Source organism: Elephas maximus, chromosome 13, assembly GCF_024166365.1.
Source record: "Elephas maximus indicus isolate mEleMax1 chromosome 13, mEleMax1 primary haplotype, whole genome shotgun sequence".
In the NCBI taxonomy this organism is placed as follows: domain Eukaryota; kingdom Metazoa; phylum Chordata; class Mammalia; order Proboscidea; family Elephantidae; genus Elephas; species Elephas maximus.
The window spans coordinates 55,208,409-55,226,146 of record NC_064831.1 but is presented as its reverse complement, the minus strand read 5'-3'; the positions used below and the strand labels follow the sequence as shown (position 1 = coordinate 55,226,146).

Sequence of the window (17,738 nt, the reverse complement as noted above, 5' to 3'; positions counted from 1 at the left end):
AATTTCCCACTCTAGCCTAGAGTATATTGCAGAAGAGAGGTCCCACAGGGTTCTAGAAGGCACCAGGGCTGATTTTGCCACTGTCTAGGAGGCCTGAGCCACATCATGGAATTGTGAATTTTGTTTACCCTCCTTTTAGTATTTTTAGATGGGTACACGAAGTCCAAAGAAATGAGTTACTTGTCCAAGGTCACTCAGTGAAGGAGTTGGCACTAGAGCCGAGGTCCAGGTTCCTGTGTGGACCCTTTGCCCTGTTTCCAGCATGGCCAGGATTTACACTGGGTCCCAAGGGGAATACCAGGCTCATCAACCAAACCCAGAATTCCTGTAGGCAAAAGGGGGTACCAGGTTTCAGAGCAAATAATATAAAGTGTACCTCCGGAAAATTATGGTAAATAAAATAAAATAGACACAAAAGGTTACATATCGTATGATCCCACTTACATGACATATCCAGAATAAACAAACCCATAAAAAAGAAAACAGATTGGTGGTTCCCAGTGAAGGAGCCCTGGTGGCACATCGGTTAAAGCACTGGGCTGCTAACCCTCAGGTGGGCAGGTGGATCGAACTCACCAGCTGTTCTGCAAGAGAAAGATGTAGTGGCCTGCTTCCCTAAAGATTACAGCCTTGGAAACCCTATAAGGCAGTTCTACTCTGTCCTATAGAGTCGCTATGATTTGCAATCGACTCAAAGGACCACAATGGGTTTGGGTTTTTTTTCTTTTTCTGTTGGTTGCCAGGGGCTAAAGCAAGAGGGAAATGGGGAATAACTGCTTAAAGGACATGGGGTTTTATTTGGGGATGATGCAAGTGTTTAGGAATTAGACAGAAACGGTGGTTACACCATATTGTGAATGTACTAAACGCCAGTGAATTTTTCACTCCGAAATGGTTAATTTTATGTTATTTGAATTTCACATCAATTAAAAAAAAAAAAGATATAAAATGCCACGCCCTGTTGAGGCACTAGACTAGCCACACCTGCAACTCATTAGCTCTCATCATGGAGAAAACAGTAACCCAGCATGAAGCTGGACCCTAGTGCCCATGAAAGGTGAGTACTGTAAAGGGTCTGAGTGAAGTGAGAGGTGTGGCCTGCCTTCTGCAGTGATGCCACTAAGAGTCCTCACACTGAAGGGCAGGGTAAGGTGGTCGGGGAAGTGTAGGGCCAAAGCTGAGCAGGCTGTGATCCTAGAGAAAGGGAAAGGTGCGGAGTTGAACCTGGGAGGCTTCCCGGAGGAGGAGGCAGGTCCGGCTCGGTAAGACAGAGCGATGGATGAATTTTAAGGGAAGGATGGATTTTCTGACCGCTGAGAAGAGATTGAGTGGAAGGTCAGGCAAGACTGAAACATTCTTCCCCTCTTATCCCCCATCCCCCGGGACTCCCTCTCCGGTCCTTCCCTGCCGGGTCTGGGGGCGCTCCGGGCGGTGAGGGCGCCCGGGCCCTGGAGGCCCAGCTTGGCGGTGGGGGCGCGGCCGGCGGGAGCGGGGGGGCGCGCGGCGGGGGGCCCCCCAGCCCTTAGAAGGAGCGCGGCGCTGGGCGGCCCCTCCCCCGGCCCTCGGCCCCTCCTCCGGCCCGCCGCCCCGGGAACGCAGCCCGCTGGCTCGGCGCGGGGTCGGACGCCAGTGCAGGGGAGCCAGCTCCCTAGGGCCCCGACGGGCGGGCGCGCGGCTTGGGGACCCTGCGGCCGAGGACCCCGTGTCGCTCTCCGCAGCGTCACCATGTCGTCGGTGTTCGGAAAACCCCGCGCGGGCAGCGGGCCACCGAGCGCGTCCCCCGAGGTCAACCTGGCCATCCTGGGGCGCCGCGGGGCAGGCAAGTCCGGTGAGTGGGGCTGGGGACAGGAGAACGGAGGGGACTAGGCGGGGATCTGAGAAGCGAGCACAGGTTGCTGTCGACTTGGGGGCAGGGTCTTCCACTGGCTTTAGTGCCGTCTGCACCCAGGTGAACTGAGAGACCCACTATGATTTTCTTTTTTGCCTCAGTTTCTCTGTTGCTGGGTTGTCTGTTCTCAGCTCCCTCAGCTTTTCTCACCTCTTTCCTCTACTCTCTCTTCCTCCACTGTGCTTCTGCCCTCGGTGTCTATGACTCCTGCCCTTCTCTCCTCTGTCTCTTCCCTGCTACCTCCTCTGCTGGGGCCAGCAGTCCTGATGAGTGGCACCAAAAAGATTCCGTGAAGTGGCTGATCCCTAGCCCAGGGCCCCAATTTGCACTTAGTCCTGGCTTTGCTGCTCCCTGGTTTAGGTGGGGGTGAAGGAAGACCACCGTGGCCACTGAAAGGTGACACTGGATACTGGGATTCCCATGGGAGGGGCCGCTTCCACACTCCTCACCCCAATTCCTGGGGTTCTAGGACAAGCTGCATTCTTATCTAATGTATTTCCTTCAAGCTAGACCCCTCTCTTGACTTTCTGGAAACAGACAGGTCCCAGGTGCCTGGGACTTGTCCTTGATGAACCAAGATCTTGGGTTTCCATTGAAATAATTTCTGTCAACACTGAACTCTGCCTTTGCCACTCCTGATAGCTCTCACCCGACTGGGGGTGCTGGTGGGGTCACTGTAGGCAGAGACCCCAGAAAGAGCAGCTGAAGGGGAGAGAAAGGGGGCAGGGGTCTTCTCCATAGGCTGTTTTTCCATTTACAGCCATTAGTGTGAGGCCAACATGGGCTCCATTAGCTGTGGGTCTCCTTCTCTAGAATGTTCTCTGAGACTCGCTGGACAATTACCAGTGCCCAGCTCAGAGAGGGGACTCTGCATCCAGTTTTCCTGCAGAAAAGATTTAACCTCTTCGCTTTGAAAATCAAATTGTGATCTGTAGCTGAGTCACCATTAGAGTTCAGCCAGTGATGACATGAATGAAGGAGTTTAAATTTTAAAATATGTATTCCCTGGGTGTTAGTTTGCAAACTGACGTGGTTAGGAATCCTGGGAAAGAATATTAAAGATTTTCTTAAAAATATCACATTACTCTTTAAGAGGCCAGTAGAATAGTTGGCTTTATGCAGCGAAATTCAAAGCAAAATTGGAGTCCGGTTAACGCATGTCACCTGGGGAGAACTTCCTTCTTACAGCTTTACACTCTGCCAAGACACCCATGAGGAGCATCGAGGCCCTACAGTGAGCTAGGACTTGAGACATGGAGCACTGAGGATAGAGTGGGTTTACTCGGGACGCAGATCTCGCCTGGGCGTCGCTTGGAAATCCTAGACCCTTCAGGGTTCACACTCTCCCAGGGATGGCCCACCCATCACCTTTCTCCTTACTCTCTTTGGCTTACAGCCAAAGCTGGAATAAATGCCCTGTGCTTCAGAGTCGTCGTTACTTGTCCAGGGTGGGGTACGTCTCCCTTCAGTCAGATCATCACCAGTATGACTCAGGTAACTGACTGTGTGGGTCCTGACCCCTTAGTTCAGGACTTCACAAACATTCTTTAGGCTTGCCTCTCATGGCTTTTCTTTTCACCAAAAAAAAACAATCGAAAGTCCCAGGGTCCAACTGGAGGGGTACAGCTCCTCATATTTCTGGCTTCTTTTGAAGCTCTCAAACCAACTCCCAGGGGTCACAGAAGTTAGATAAGGCCTTCCTAAAACAAGGAAGGGAGCAGCCTAGGGGGAGGAGAAGAAATAGCCAGACGTGGCAGGGAAGACCGAGCCAACTCCTTTCTGCTTCTTACAGCCCTGACGGTGAAGTTCCTGACCAAGAGGTTTATCAGTGAATATGACCCCAACTTGGGTAAGGACCCACTCCCCATTCCTTCTGCCACCTCTCTGCCTGCCCTGAATACTCCCCTGGTATCTACCCAGTGGGTGGCCCAGGCTTGTCCAGGATTGTCCATGGGTTGGGGGAGGGGTCAGAGAAGAGGAGTCACCATGGTGACTCATCCTGTGGGGAAAATATTATAAGTACCAAAATGCATCCTTCCACAGTCCACCCCAAACAACTTGGGGGTTGGCCCAATTAGGTGTACTGAGAGAAGCCAATTTGCCCTAAAATCAGAGATCTGATGAGACTGGGTAAAAAAGACAACCTAGCACAGCAAAACACCCACATCTAATTAGGTATTGTTCTTCAAACTTGTCACTTTGTTTTTTTTTTTTTTTTTTTTGGTCTGCATTTTTCCAGAAAAGCTGGACAAGACATTTTGAGAAATTCTCTAGTGGTGCTGGCTTCTGAGCCAGGTTTTGTGTTTATTTTTAGTGAACATATACACAGTAAAACACATACCAGCTCAACAGTTCAGTGACATTGGTTATGTTTTTCAAGTTGTGTCACCTTTCTCAATATCCTTTTCCAAATTATTTTACCACTATTAACATAAGCTCACTGCCCCTCAAGCTTCTCATCTAACCTTTTGAGTTGCTGTTGTCAATTTGATCACATATAGGTAATTCTTTTAAAAAGCACAATACTCAAGCATTTTTTACTAATCAAGGTAAACGATTGTTAGCTTTAAAGATGACTTCAGGGATAGTTTTGGTTTTCTCAGGGCAGTGATTTGGGGCGGGCGGGGGGGATGTCATCCAGACTCAAGGGCTCCTGAAAGTCTGGATTCCATGAGAATTTAAAATTCTGTTCCAGATGTTCACCCCTTTTCATCAGTATTCTCCTATAGAATCTTTGATCCTGAACCAGTTTTTGAACCACAAGAGAAAACTAGTCTCCAGTTATCGCTGTATCATGGTATACTGGGAAGAGAGATGCACTGGTGTCAGTTAGCACTGGGTTTGAATCCTGGCTGTGCCACTTATTAGCTATGTAACCCTGAGCCAATCACCTAGGCTCTCTGAGCTTCCATTTTCTCATCTATCCAATGGGCATAAAAATACCTGTCTTAAGAATTACTGTGAGTCTTAAAGAGGTAACTCATGTAAAAGATCTAGCATGGTATTTGATCTACAGTAGACAACGCATATTCCCTCCCCCTTCCTTCTCCTTCCTCCTCAAATGGCTTCCCACCCATGGCTGCTGATATTCCCTCAGATTAATCAAATCAGTGTTTTACCAGCAGGGATTTTACCCCAAATAACCTCTCATATAGAACCCCAATATCTAAAACAAATAAAAGCATACTTTTATTAGTATAAATGTAATGTAAAGTTCACATGTTTAATATTTGCTTATTGTAAACTGTGCACTGAGAACAATGGGAAGTCTGCGTGATCCTAGCTCTTTTTTTTTTTTAACAGACTTTATTTTTGAGAGCAATTTCAGGTTTACAAAAAAATTGTGCAGAAAGTACCGAGAGTTTCCATTTGCCCCCTCCCGCTGCACATTATTTTACCTATTAACAGGTGTTCCTGTGATGCCTTTGTTGTAATTGATGAACTAATATTGATTTATCAGTAGTGTTGTAAGGGAAAAACATCACAAAGTTTAGTAAAGCAAAAAGAGTTTTATTCAGCATATATTCAAAAAGCAAAAGTGGGAAGGGACAAGCATGTTGCCAGAGCTAATGTCTGCCCAAATCAAAGGAATTACAGAGTAAGCAAGAATGGGGAAACAGACAAGCATGCTGCCACAGACACATCTGTCCGAGTCCAGAGAATATTACAGAAGAAACACGAATGGGAAAACGGACAAGCATGCTGCCACAGCCATGTCTGTCCGAGCCCAAGGCAGGTTACAGAGTCATCAGTATATATCAACATTGAAAGCTTCACCTTTTCACAGATTGGCTAGTAATTTTGGCATTCTGACCTGGCAATGGGATGGGGGGACTGCTGTCCTCAGTGGTTAGTCACCTGGGCCTTTGGTCCCACATTCAGCTCTGAGAGCCTGTTGGCTAGAGAGTTGACCAGACACCCTGCCCTGAGACATTCTGGGAGGCCAGTGCCACTCCTCAGGAGTTCTGTTCCACCTGGAAGGGTCTGAACATTTAGGCCACTTCCCCATGGCTGGTTCCAGCAACAGCTCTGGAACCAGAGCGTTTCTTTTTCTGTGGAGAAAGCTCCGAGCGTTCAGAGGGAGAGTTAGCATCAGGCAGACATCACTAAGGCAACCCTTCATCCTTTTCAAAGCTCTTCTGAGAGCTTCAGTTCATCTGGGGGCCCTTTGAGGGTAGAGACCTGCCTTACCCCAGCATGCGGCGCGGTACTAGACACAACATAGATGCTCTAAACCACAGGACTCAATTTTGGTTTTAGGACTGCCTTTTAAAGAAGAATTTGTGTTATGATTCCCATTATACAGGTGGAGAAACCTAGGCAGAAAGGGTTGTTTACCTAACATCGCAGAGAACCTCAGGTGCAAAGGAAGAGAAGGCACCACTCCAGTTGCCCTCCACTGGGTGCAGCCTTATGCCATAGAGGGCTAGAGTCAGAGGCCGTGTGGCACTGGGCTCTCTGAGCCTCGGTTTCCCCATGTGGAAGATGAGACTGATTGACTGTGTGCTGTCTGCGGAAGTGTTGCTTTGTTATGGATTGCATCTGTTAGAAATGGTGGGAGCTGAGAGATCCTGTACCTGTGAACAAGGGCTTTGCCTGTGCTGACCCCACCCCGCCAGAGGGAATAGAGCTCTCTAGGAGAACATTCTCCTGTCAGAGGGGCTGGGGCATCTCACCCGGCTTGGCCTCTGATTCTGTGAGCACTGATAGGTGGAGCAGCATCTCCTTGGTGGGAGGTTCTGCTCGTATCCTCCATGTGGATGAGAGATAAGACTCTTCTGTTGGTCTCAGCTCAGCTGGCCCCAGAGCAGGTCCCAAGGACCCCCCTCTCAGTGTTAGAGCACAAAGAATATTGTTTAGAATCAGGAGCTGCGGAGCCCATAGATTTAAGGGCACCAGAGGCCTTTGAGGGCAGGAACTTGGCACTGGGAAAGCTAGACATTAAACTTTGGCTCTGCTACCAACCTGCTGTATGACTTGGAAAAGTGCCTCTCCTTCTCTGGCCTCTGAGGCCAGTCCCCTCGCCTGTAATAGGGGAGGCTGAACAAGATGACTTCCAGGGCTTCTTCTGGTTCACCCGTGCATGTCCTACCACCCCAGCTGGACTGAGAACTTCTGGTCTCTCTTGAGGCTGTTATTCAGCTCTGGACTCTGCCCAGAAAAGGCTGGAGGATCGGCTGATCCACACATTAGCCAATGGGGAGAAAACCAAGCGTAGAAGACCTGAGTTCAAGTTTCTTCTGCGGACGGGGTGCCCTATGGCCTTCGGCTAGTTCCTTTTCTCTCTGGGCCTCTCCTTTTCATCTCTGTCCAATGGGGCTAACGTCAAAAGGCTGTTGTGCTGAAAGGGACTACAGGAGACTGGGGCTGGGCTAGCGCTTTTCCCTAGTCTGGGCAGAACATGCTCCTGTTTCAGGGCGCAGGGAGGGCAGAGGGCCTAAAGGTGTGCATCAGGCAAGTCTGGCAGGAAAATAAAGAAAAACCTGAACAAGACAGGCATCTAGGGGCAGCTCTCCGTGAACCAAATATAGTTATACATTTGGGGCATTTTTTCCATTTGATTTTTTTGTCTTAGAATAAGAGCAGCCATTTATCCCAGTCCCCACAGCCGGCTGTGGATGAGGAGCTGTCTGTGATTCATGCTGGATGTTAGAGGACCTGGAATGTGTCCAGGCCCAGCTTGGCTGCCAGTGGCCCTCACAGAGAAGTGTTTGACTGCAGATTCAGCCAGAGTTGGGGGTGCTCTTCTCATGGTGGAATGCTGCCAGGAAGGCAGGAGGGGCCCCAGTTCTGTCCACAAGGGTCTTCTTCAGGGTCACTTGGGCAGGGAGCAGCCAGGGAAAAATGAAAGCCAAGTACAGACACACACACACCGCCAAGGGTACAAGGTCAGGGTGGAGAGTAGGAAGAATGATTGCTAAAATGACAGCAGGGTCCTCTTTGTAGGTCTGGTCTCTGCTGCTTTCTCATGTTTTGAGGCTATGAGAACTTACCAAAAACAAGAGAGAGAGAATGCATATAAAAACTGTAAGAATCCAAATAAGGTCCGTAGTTTAGTTAATATTACGGTACCTATGTCAATTTCCTGGTTTGGATCATTGTACTATGGTTATGTAAGATGTTATCATTGGGGGGATGCTGGATGAAGGGTACATGGGAACTCTCTGTACTGTTTTGCAATGTCTATGAATTCTAAAATTATTCCAAAATAAAAAGTAAAAAAAAATTATCTGGGCATATAAACCTGCCCTGCAAGCTGTGGAGCTCTACAGCCACTGCTGTTTTCCAGGCACTAATGGGTTGCCAGCCCCTATAATCAGGGTCTCATCCAGTCCTCACACAGGAGGAGCTAATGCAGGGACAGGCATTTAGCACAGTGCCTGGCACAGAGTAAAAATGTATTATTACATTATTCCCATTTATGATAAAAGGAGGAGGAGACAGATCCTCAGAGAGATGATGTGACTTGGCCAAGTCACGCAGCTGGAAAGTGGCTGAAGTTGGGTTTGAGCCTACATCTCCAAAGCTAAAACTTGACTAAGCCATGCTCCTTTGCTGTTAAATTGACAATGGGTATTTGTAAGACCTTCTTGAAACTCCTAAATGGGGTCCGATCCCCTTTCCTCCATCTGGTCTACTTGTTTTTTCTTTGTCTCTTCTTCACTGGGGACTGGAGGGTTGTCCTTGGGGGCTTCCTGTGAACCAGGTAGTGTGGTTGGAGGGGAAGAGTGTGGAGCTGGCAGTGCAGCTCCTGAGGCTTCTGCCACTTACTGGGTCCATGCACCACACATTCCATCCTGCCAGTTTCCTGGCGTAGGATAGAACACAATCCCCTTCCCCGTGACATGTTCTGTGAGTGACCTTTGATCCTTTGAGTACTGACTGGGGAACAGCTTCTCCTTGGTGGGAGGTTCTGCCCTCTGTACCTCCACGTGGATGAAAGAAAGCCCCTTCCACTGGTCCCAGCTCAGCCAGTCCCAGAGCGGGTTCTGAGGACCCCCACCCAAGGCCCTACAGGAGTCTAGCGCAAAGGGACCATCACGGTGGCCTGCCCTGCCTCTGACTCTGCTGACTGTCTGTATTACAGAGGACACCTACAGCTCCGAGGAGACTGTAGACCACCAGCCCATCCTCCTGAGGGTCATGGACACTGCAGACCTGGTAACTTGATCGCGTTATCTATGGAGCACTGAGAATCAGTGCAGCCATCAGACAAGCCCTGGCCCCAGCATGGGGGGCCTCAGATGGGAATTTGGGTCCCTTTTAAGCTCCAATTTGCTCTGTGACCCTGACCTCTCTGGGCCTGTATCGCTTCATTTGCAAATGAGAAGGGATGGGACGGGGCTGGGGAGACCTGATGATTGCCAGCCCCCTGCTCTGAGGCCCTGTGCTGGTGCTTTGTGCTTATGTATGCACCATGAGACAGGTGCACACACGTGTGTACACAGACACTCCTGGCGAATGCCCCTCAGCCAGAGTAACCCCTGCCACACACACACACACACACACATCTCCTCTGTGTTCTCACCACCCCCTGCCCAGGCTGGATGCCAGTTACTCTCAGAAACCAGAGGGGCAGCATGAACTTGACCCCAAACCAGCGGTACCCAGGGACAGCCAGGTCTCCATAGGGGCCATGCCAGAATCTTTGGCTCCATGTCCAACAGGCCAAGGTCTCCAAGTCCCTGGCTTGATGGTGGGAGGGAGGTTCACAAGACAATGTCTCCTTTCAGGCCAAGCCAAGTCCACGCTCAAACGCCCCTTTGAAAAGGGCTCTGCTGGGGAACAATATACAAAGACCCTGGAATGGCGAGGGGGGATGAGGCAGCTCAGGTGAGGCCTTTCCCAACCTGCTCTGCCCCTGACTGGGGCTTCCCTCCTGCGCCCCAGGACACCCCCAGGAACTGTGAGCGCTACCTGAACTGGGCCCACGCCTTCCTGGTGGTGTACAGCGTCGACAGCCGCCAGAGCTTCGAGAGCAGCTGCAGCTACCTGGAGCTCCTCGCGCTACATGCAAAGGAGACCCAGCGCAGCTACCCCACCGTGCTGCTGGGCAACAAGCTGGACATGGCCCAGTACAGGTGAGTTCAGACACTTTGTCTCACATCTCAGAGCTCACTTTCCTCATTTGTCAAGGGAGCTGGTGTCTTCCAGGACTATTTGGCTGCTAAGAACGGTTGTTAGTTTCCGTCAAGTCAGTTCCAGCTCACAGCAACCCCATGTGTGCAGAGTAGGACTGCTCCATAGGGAAGCAGATCGCCAGGCCTGTCTTCAGAGGCACCTCTGGATGGGTTCAAACTGCCAACCTTTTGGCTAGTAGTCGAGCGCTTAACTGCTTGAGCCACCTAGGGACTCCACCAAGAACAGTAATCCACTCTAATTCAGGTAAAACAGGGTGAGTTGTAAGAGTACTATGGGTATTTGTAGGATGGGAGGGGTATTTGGGCCACACAGGAGCCCAAAAGTCAGGAGAGAGGCCACTCCTTCCTTCCCCATGGGGCCCTGGGGTCTTTCTTGGCTTCACCCTTTCTTGCCAGAGTCTGTGTGACCTTCCATTCCCACCCCCCCACCGCTGACTCTGTCGTCAGTGCTCAATTCCAGTTCTAGAGAGAGAGACTCTGATTGGCTCCCTTGGGTCAGGTGTCTGTTCTGGTCCATCCAGCTTTTACCTCATCCAGGTATGGCCCCAGGTTCTCCCACAGTTGGCTGTACTGAAAGCAGGTTCTCTTAGAAAGAGTTCAGTTTGAATCAGAGGTCACGGCCTGGGCCAGAGGGCAGATTACAACGGAATGCTGCAGCCGTATTTTGCTTGGCTGGCACCATGTTTTAGTGGAACTGGAATGTTTCTGAGGTAGGGCGTGCTCTTTCTCTCTGACCACAGCACTCCCCCCCGCCCCACCCCAGCCCCCCACTGCCAATGGTTTGCCTCCACCCTCTTTATGCATTCACGTTGCCTGCGTGCCCCTGACGCATTTGAGATTGATACCCACACTTGAAGAGTAATCCCACTGGACTTCACCATTCTTCCTACGTGGCCAATCCACCTGGGAGGTGTGGCAAGGGACCTATGTTGTGGCAGGGAAGAGATGGAGCTAGAATGGCCATCTTCCTCTGGCCATAGGGAGACCCTCCCTACGGCCATCTTCCTCTGGCCATAGGGAGACCCTCCCTACTGACAGCTGGTCACTGCTGCTTCCCCACGCCCCACAGGCCCATTGATTAGTGTTAGCAAGAGGGAGACCCTTTACTTAGAGCAGGTCAGGTGAGTAATGGGCAAAGGGAAGGGTGGGCTGGTAAAGGCAGAGTGACAGTACAGGGCCTTCAAAGGTGGTCAAGCCCTCAGACCCAAAACACAGCTCAGGGAAAGAGAGACATTAAAGCCACTGACGGTGGTCTTTGAGGAATCACAGTGTCTGGGAAAGGGGTGAGAATTCTAACCCCAATCTTTGCCAAAGGGGTTGTCTAAAAATGGGTCTAAAGCAAATCACCAAGAATACAGGGCTCAAAAGAAGCAACGTCAGTTCGCTGAGAACAAGTCATGACAATTTATCCCCATTTCCCTCCTTGACTAGGTTCCAGGGCCAGTAGATCAGGAGTCAGTAGACACAGAAAATCTAACTTTTAGCCACACATTTGTCACAATGTCTCATGATTGTCTGGCAGCTGAAAGGGTAAAATATGGGTGAGATTGGTGGTTCCCTACGCGCTGATAAAACTTTCACTAGGCATCAACAAAATAAGGAAAAGGATGATGTTATGTGCGCGTCAGCCATTCACACATGTGTGCATGCACAGGAGATCTTGTTTCTGAAAGTCCATTCATCATGTTCCCACAGCGACCAGGTTACAGATTCAAGTTCATCATAAAAGCAAATAATACCAAGTATTCTTTCAGAGAGGTTCATGAGGACACAGGTGGGCAGTGGATTAGATGCTCTGCCTCGACCCTTTTTTGTTCCTCTGATAACTTGCCCCACATCCCACCATGGGTCAGTACTTAGAGGAGGTAGCCCACTCTGGACCCTCTGTTCCTGTCAAATTAACCTTGGCTGAGAAGCCTTTCCCCACCAGTGCCCACCCTAACGTCTCCTCTTATTTCATGGGCTGTGCCACTGTCCTGGAATGGCGGTTGGGGCAGCTCAACAGTGGGTGGTGGACAGGAACATTCAGTTATTAGAACCTTGGCCTCAAGACCCCAGGGACCCCTGCCTCTTCCCTCTTATATATATTTGACCTACCCAAGAGCCAGGCTGTTTCCTCCCACCTCGATTCCCATGGCTTTCAGGTAGGAAGCTTCCAGAACATTCTCAGTTACAGATATCCTATCCCACCATCATGGAAGCTGGTATAGGACCAAGTTGGGAATAGGTGTTACTCCCTCTCTCCTTTCCCCCCTCCTCTGATGTTGTCACCCTGTTCTCTGCCCTTCCTCTGGGCAGGCAGACAAAATTCCTCACAAGTCCTGAGAACTCTGCTAACCAAAGCCTTCCTGAGTCACCTCAGCCCACCATGCCTCTGTATACTGTGGTCTACCACCCTTTGATCCAAACAACTGCCTTTCTCTAGAGCTGATCCCACAAGCCAGGGCTATGGGTGGCCCATTTCCTGGCTGAGGGATCCATGTCATGGAAGGGAAGAGATGGAGCTGGGAATGGCCTTTTTTCTCTGGCCACAGGCAGGGCATAGCATGGGAGACTTTAGGCCAGCTCCTCCCTCTCTCCTAGCCACATTCCTCAGTTCTGGCTCTGGTGACATCAGATACCATTTACTGAGTGCTGACTCCGTGCCAGGTGCTGTATTAAGCACTAGACACAAATTGTCTTTCTTAATCCTCACAACAACCCTAGGGGGCAGAGTATCCCTTTCTACTGATGAGAAAGCTGAGACTCCAAAAGATGAATCTGACCCAGGGTCCTCCCTCTAGTAAGTAGGCGAGCTGGTGTGGAACCAGGTCTGCCTGACTTGGAAGGGACTTTCCTAACTTCCTTGTCATGCCCTGTTCTCCTTGCCAGGCAGGTCACCAAGGCAGAGGGTGCGGCTTTGGCAGGCAGGTTCGGGTGTCTGTTTTTCGAGGTCTCTGCCTGCCTGGACTTTGAGCACGTGCAGCATGTGTTCCATGAGGCGGTGCGGGAGGCACGGCGGGAGCTGGAGAAGAGCCCCCTGGCCCGGCCCCTCTTCATCTCCGAGGAGAGGACCCTGCCCCACCAGCCCCCGCTCACCACCCGGCACGGGCTGGCCAGCTGCACCTTCAACACACTCTCTACCGTCAGCCTGAAGGAGATTCCCACTGTGGCCCAGGCCAAGCTGGTCACCGTGAAGTCATCCCGGGCCCAGAGCAAGCGCAAGGCACCCACCCTGACCCTACTGAAGGGCTTCAAGATCTTCTAAGGCCCTCCTCAGGGTCCTGGGCTTGGCGACTGGGCAGGGCTGTGGAACAGGGGCTGGTTTCTCACCACCAGCCTTTCCCTCTGGTGGACAGCTGACCCCTCCTGCCATGCCAAGCATTGTCCCTTTCACCCAGTCACTGTATGAGCTGGAGGGACAGGCAGGGATGTTGCTCCTGTTGCCTCCAGGCCTTAGGCTCCATGGTAACCCAGCAGGGAAACAGCCACTGCGACAGCCTGGTGTCACCACCCTGTCTCCACTGCAGAAACAGCTGGGCCAGGCTCCGCGGGAGGCCAGCATATATGTGGACCTAACAGCCTACAAGAGAGACAACCCTTAGGTCTAGCGCCACCTGGTGGATGGGAAGGGAAGGGCGGCAGCGGGTTTTGGAGGCTGGAGCCCGACCCTTCCATTGTCTTCTGACCTCATAAAAGCCCTAGGCTAGGCCCTACAGTTTTCCAAATGAAATCTAGTTAAAATAATCTTATGAGGCGGCCTCGAAGAAGTCTCAAGAAGAGGTATTTCCAGCACTTTGCCTCTCCTCAGCAAGAGTGGAAGGAAGGGCTATGGGTTGTCCAGTGTATGGAGGCACCGAGGACTCTTTCACTAGCAGGCAGGGCCCCCTGTTTTCCCACCGTTAGGGACTCTGTCCACAGACCCTCGGGATCAGCCTCCTCAAGCTTAATGATCAAAGCTGCAGAACAAAGTCGTTCTCTCCAGTGACAATCACCCAGGACTCCAGGGCGCCCACAACTGGCAGTATCTGATGCCACCCAGTAGCACTCTTAGCATGCCCAAGGCTGCTAGGGAGAAACACAGTGTATAAATTATACCTATTTTTAGTCTGGTGGAAGGAGCCCTGGTGGTACAGTGGTTAAAGTGCTTGGTTGCTAACCAAAAGGTTGGCCGTTCAAACCCACCAGCCACTCCACGGGAGAAAGATGTGGCAGTCTGCTTCTATAAAGATTTACAGCCTTGGAAACTCTATGGGGCAGTTCTGCTCTATCCTGTAGGGTCGCTATGAGTCAGAATTGACTCAACGGCAACAGGTTTGGTTTGGGTAGTCCGGTCTGGTGGGACCCAGTACCCTCAGCAATGGGTCTGAGTGTTCAAAGGCCACTTTTATAAGATAGGACCTAAAGCATTTTGGTTAATAAATTTTTGTATATAAGTTATTTGGTGTTGCCACCACAGCTTTATATCAAAACATGATGGCTTAGACACGGGATCTGGATACTCATGTGGATGCTGATACAACTTGGGATCCAACTATTAGGAGGTCTTAGGAAAGGATCTCAGAGTTAGGAAGTTCCATAGGTTTTTGTGGGGTTTTTTTAATATTATTTTTTTAACTTTACCACAAGGTCCCTGGCCTGGAGGTCTTTCTTAGATGCTCAACAATAAGCAGGTAAAGAAAAGGGTTCTGCAGAGTGGAAAGGGTAAGAAGGGGATTCTGAATCCAGAGTCCTGCTCCTTCTGCTCTCAGCTGTCTGGGAGCCTGGACTGAAAACAACAGTTCTAACCCAGCCTCTAGCTGAGGTCAGAGGGAGGCAGTAAACTACTCAAGACCACATGCTGAGGATCCTGGCCAAGCTTCCTGACCCCCAGGCCCACTGTGGATTTGCACTTTTGCTCTCAGCCACTTGTGCGTGGACCACGACTATTTGAACAAGCTACGCAATTCCAACTGCCCACTTCGAAAAGCCTTTTTAATAAAAAGGTTTTTATTTAATAACAATTTTTAGCTTAATTGCAGTTCATTCATTTTATCAGCTTACCAAAAAAAAAAAAAAAAGGCTGCTTGAGAGAGGCAGCAAAACCGGAGAGGTTTCAGGCCAGTGAGCCTGACCAGGGCCCTGGCTGAGGGTAGGTATTGCTCTCAAGAGTCTGGGAGGTCTGGAGTGAGAACCAATGGGACATCTCGATCTTTAAATTCAATTTTCACTTGGGTCAAGTGTGGCTTTTCTGAGAGCAAAGTCTCTCTTAGGATGTCCGTGCTGTTGTCATCTTTGTTTCTGGCCTCAGACAAATACAAGACTTCTGGAGTTTGTTTTTCCAGTAGCAGCTTCTTTCGATTTCTGGGAAGAGAGAAAACGCTTTTGAATGTGAACTCCCTGAGCTGGAATACTGAGTGGTTAGGGCAGGATTGGGCTTTCCCAAATGGGTTAGAGAGTTTGAGGGAAAATCCTACAGGCTCTTTTGAGAGCTGTTGGGGAGAAGCCAAGATGGTTCCTTCGCAGAGAAACAGCTTACACCTGCACAGGTGTTATCTCATCAAGTTCTCACCACACCTGTGAGTTCAACTATTACTGCCCCCCTAACCCCCACCCCAAGAGGTGAGGAAATGTGGCTCAGTCCTGGGATGAGCACTTACGTCTCCTGACTCTGAAGCCTGTGTTCTTTCTACCAAACCGCACTGTCTCTGATCCCAGGACTGTCATCCTACTTAGTGCAGGTCCTGGTCACCCCACATCCCATCCCCCCCCTCACTCCACCCCATCCCCCAAACAAACTACTATAGGAAATTCCTAATGAATCTCCCTGCTTGCTTCCCCAAAACAGCCTACACATGCCAGTCATGATGTGTGCACATATCACTCCCCAGCTCAAGCACCTTCAGTGGCTCCCCACTGCCCACCTGGCATTCAAGACCCTGCGTGATCTTGTTCTTCGTTACATTTCCAGCCTCCCTTGCAGTAGCAGAGCCTTGGTGGTGCAGTGGTTAAGAGCTTGGCTGCATGTTAGAATCATCCCACCTCAGAGGCTTAGGTCAGAACCAGTCAAGGTCCAGCATTCTGTACTTTTTAATATTCTTCCTTGAGTGATTCTGTCATGCATCCAGGGTTAAGAAGCACACCCCAGGAGCCTCAGCTGATCTCAGGTCTCTATCCGACCTTGGATTTGGCCTTGGAGCGGGGTAAGCCTTTCCCCTTTAAGCAGCATACCTAACTTTGCAATAGCCATCATTTACCCAGCACTCAGCACAGTCCTGGGAGGAAGGAATGCTTTAATACTGCCATTTATAGAAGAAACAGTGGTTCCGAGGTATTGAGTGACTTGCCTTGCTAGTGAATGGCAGAGCTGGGATTTGAACCAGGTCTGTGTGACCGAAGAGCCAGAGACTATATCCTCTGAGGCACACCAGCCCCTGCCCTGCCTGCTGGCCAGGGCTGGGGTGGAGAGGTCGGGCAGCAATCAGGGACAGCTGCTGGGTTTTCAACAGCTTCCCTGTAAGGGCCCTAAAGGCTGCATTTTTCTGAACCAGAGGGTGGACAGTCAAAGCCTCTAAGTGACCCCTGCCTGGGCAGAGTCACAGGTACGCTCTGGAAAAACAGGGTCCCCACCTCCAGAGGCCACCCCCAGACCAACACCTCACCTGTTTGCCTGGATACTCCTTCCCAGGAGTATGGTGCTTATCACGATCACCATGGAGGCCAGGGTAAGGATGGCGTAATTCCAAGGAGATGCTGAGGAGGGACACACAAGACAGCTTTGAGGGAGAGGCCAGGTGCCCCTCGGGCCCACTAGGAGTTGGGGCTTGGACTCAGACGGATCTCACAGCATCAACTGCCCCTGCTGTGGACCGGGTGCGGTGGGAGGAGATGAGCCCTCTTGTCTGGGGGAACCACCATTCTGAAAGGGGGTGGGGGAGACAAGATGACAAACTGCTCTGGAGAAGCCCTAACCTAACGGGGAAGATGGCAGTGCAGTGGCACAGTAAAGAAGAATGTGCAGGAAGAGAGGTTGGCCAGGACACACTGCACAATCTTCAGTTTGACCAGAAGCTGCTGGGCTTGTATAGTTTAGGAAGGGAAGGAAGAAAGGAAGGGAGGGAGTGGTAGTTAAACTGGATTTAACACCTGGCTGCAGGTAATACATAAAAATGGCTAACCTGAATTTGGACAGTCACGGTTTGCCCACACTGTGCCGAAACAGACGCTACCCAACCTCAGTGCTTTTGCATTTGCTGTTCCCTCTGCCTGGGATGTCCCTCCTCACATGCTCTGCACGGCTAATTCCTTCACTTCCTCCAAGTCTTTATTCGAAGGTCGCCTTCTTATCCAGACCTTATGCGACCACGTTATCCAGTTTCAGATGCTTCCACCCTTGCCACATACTTCCTATCCGCCTTCTTGGCTTAATTTCTCCTTACTCATCACCAACACACCTTGCATTGTAGCTATTTATTCTGTTTATTTTCTGTCTCCTCCACTGTAACGCACACTCCACCAGGGCAAAGATTGTTGTGTTTTATCCGCTACTGGAACCCCAGTGCCAAGAACAGTGTCTGCAGCACAGTAGGAGCTGAATAAATATTTGTTGAATGAGTAGATGGATGGGTAAATGGGTGACCACACCCTGAGAAGAAGAGGGTGTCATTCGTTCCCACATCATGTTACTGGCCCCCACGGTGTGTCGGAGCCCTCTGGGTCCTGGCTGTCCAGCCTCAGCCCCTGCCGAGAAG

At 50.6% G+C, this 17,738-nt stretch overlaps 2 protein-coding genes across 4 annotated transcripts in view; one reads left to right on the top strand and one right to left on the bottom strand.

The window, feature by feature from the left end:
• The first annotated feature begins 1,578 nt into the window (after nucleotides 1-1,578).
• Nucleotides 1,579-15,024, top strand: RASL12 (RAS like family 12). Of its 2 annotated transcripts, none has more exons than XM_049905287.1 (5): nucleotides 1,579-1,819; nucleotides 3,681-3,737; nucleotides 8,976-9,049; nucleotides 9,779-9,969; nucleotides 12,901-15,024. In XM_049905287.1, the coding sequence occupies exons 1-5, from the start codon at nucleotides 1,726-1,728 to the stop codon at nucleotides 13,274-13,276; spliced, it is 792 nt and encodes a 263-aa protein (XP_049761244.1). In that variant the 5' UTR covers nucleotides 1,579-1,725; the 3' UTR covers nucleotides 13,277-15,024. The 2 variants fall into 2 exon arrangements, with proteins under 2 accessions (XP_049761244.1, XP_049761243.1); XM_049905286.1 differs by having other exon boundaries at nucleotides 1,579-1,828.
• SLC51B (solute carrier family 51 subunit beta) overlaps nucleotides 14,983-17,738 on the bottom strand; it is a 39,904-nt gene continuing 37,148 nt past the window's right edge. For both annotated transcript variants that reach the window (XM_049905288.1, XM_049905289.1), the window contains 2 exons: nucleotides 16,650-16,740; nucleotides 14,983-15,351 (listed from right to left, as the gene is read on the bottom strand). In XM_049905288.1, coding sequence (XP_049761245.1) covers nucleotides 15,153-15,351; nucleotides 16,650-16,740 — 290 coding nt within the window. In that variant the 3' untranslated portion in view covers nucleotides 14,983-15,152. The remainder of the gene's footprint in view (nucleotides 15,352-16,649; nucleotides 16,741-17,738) is intronic.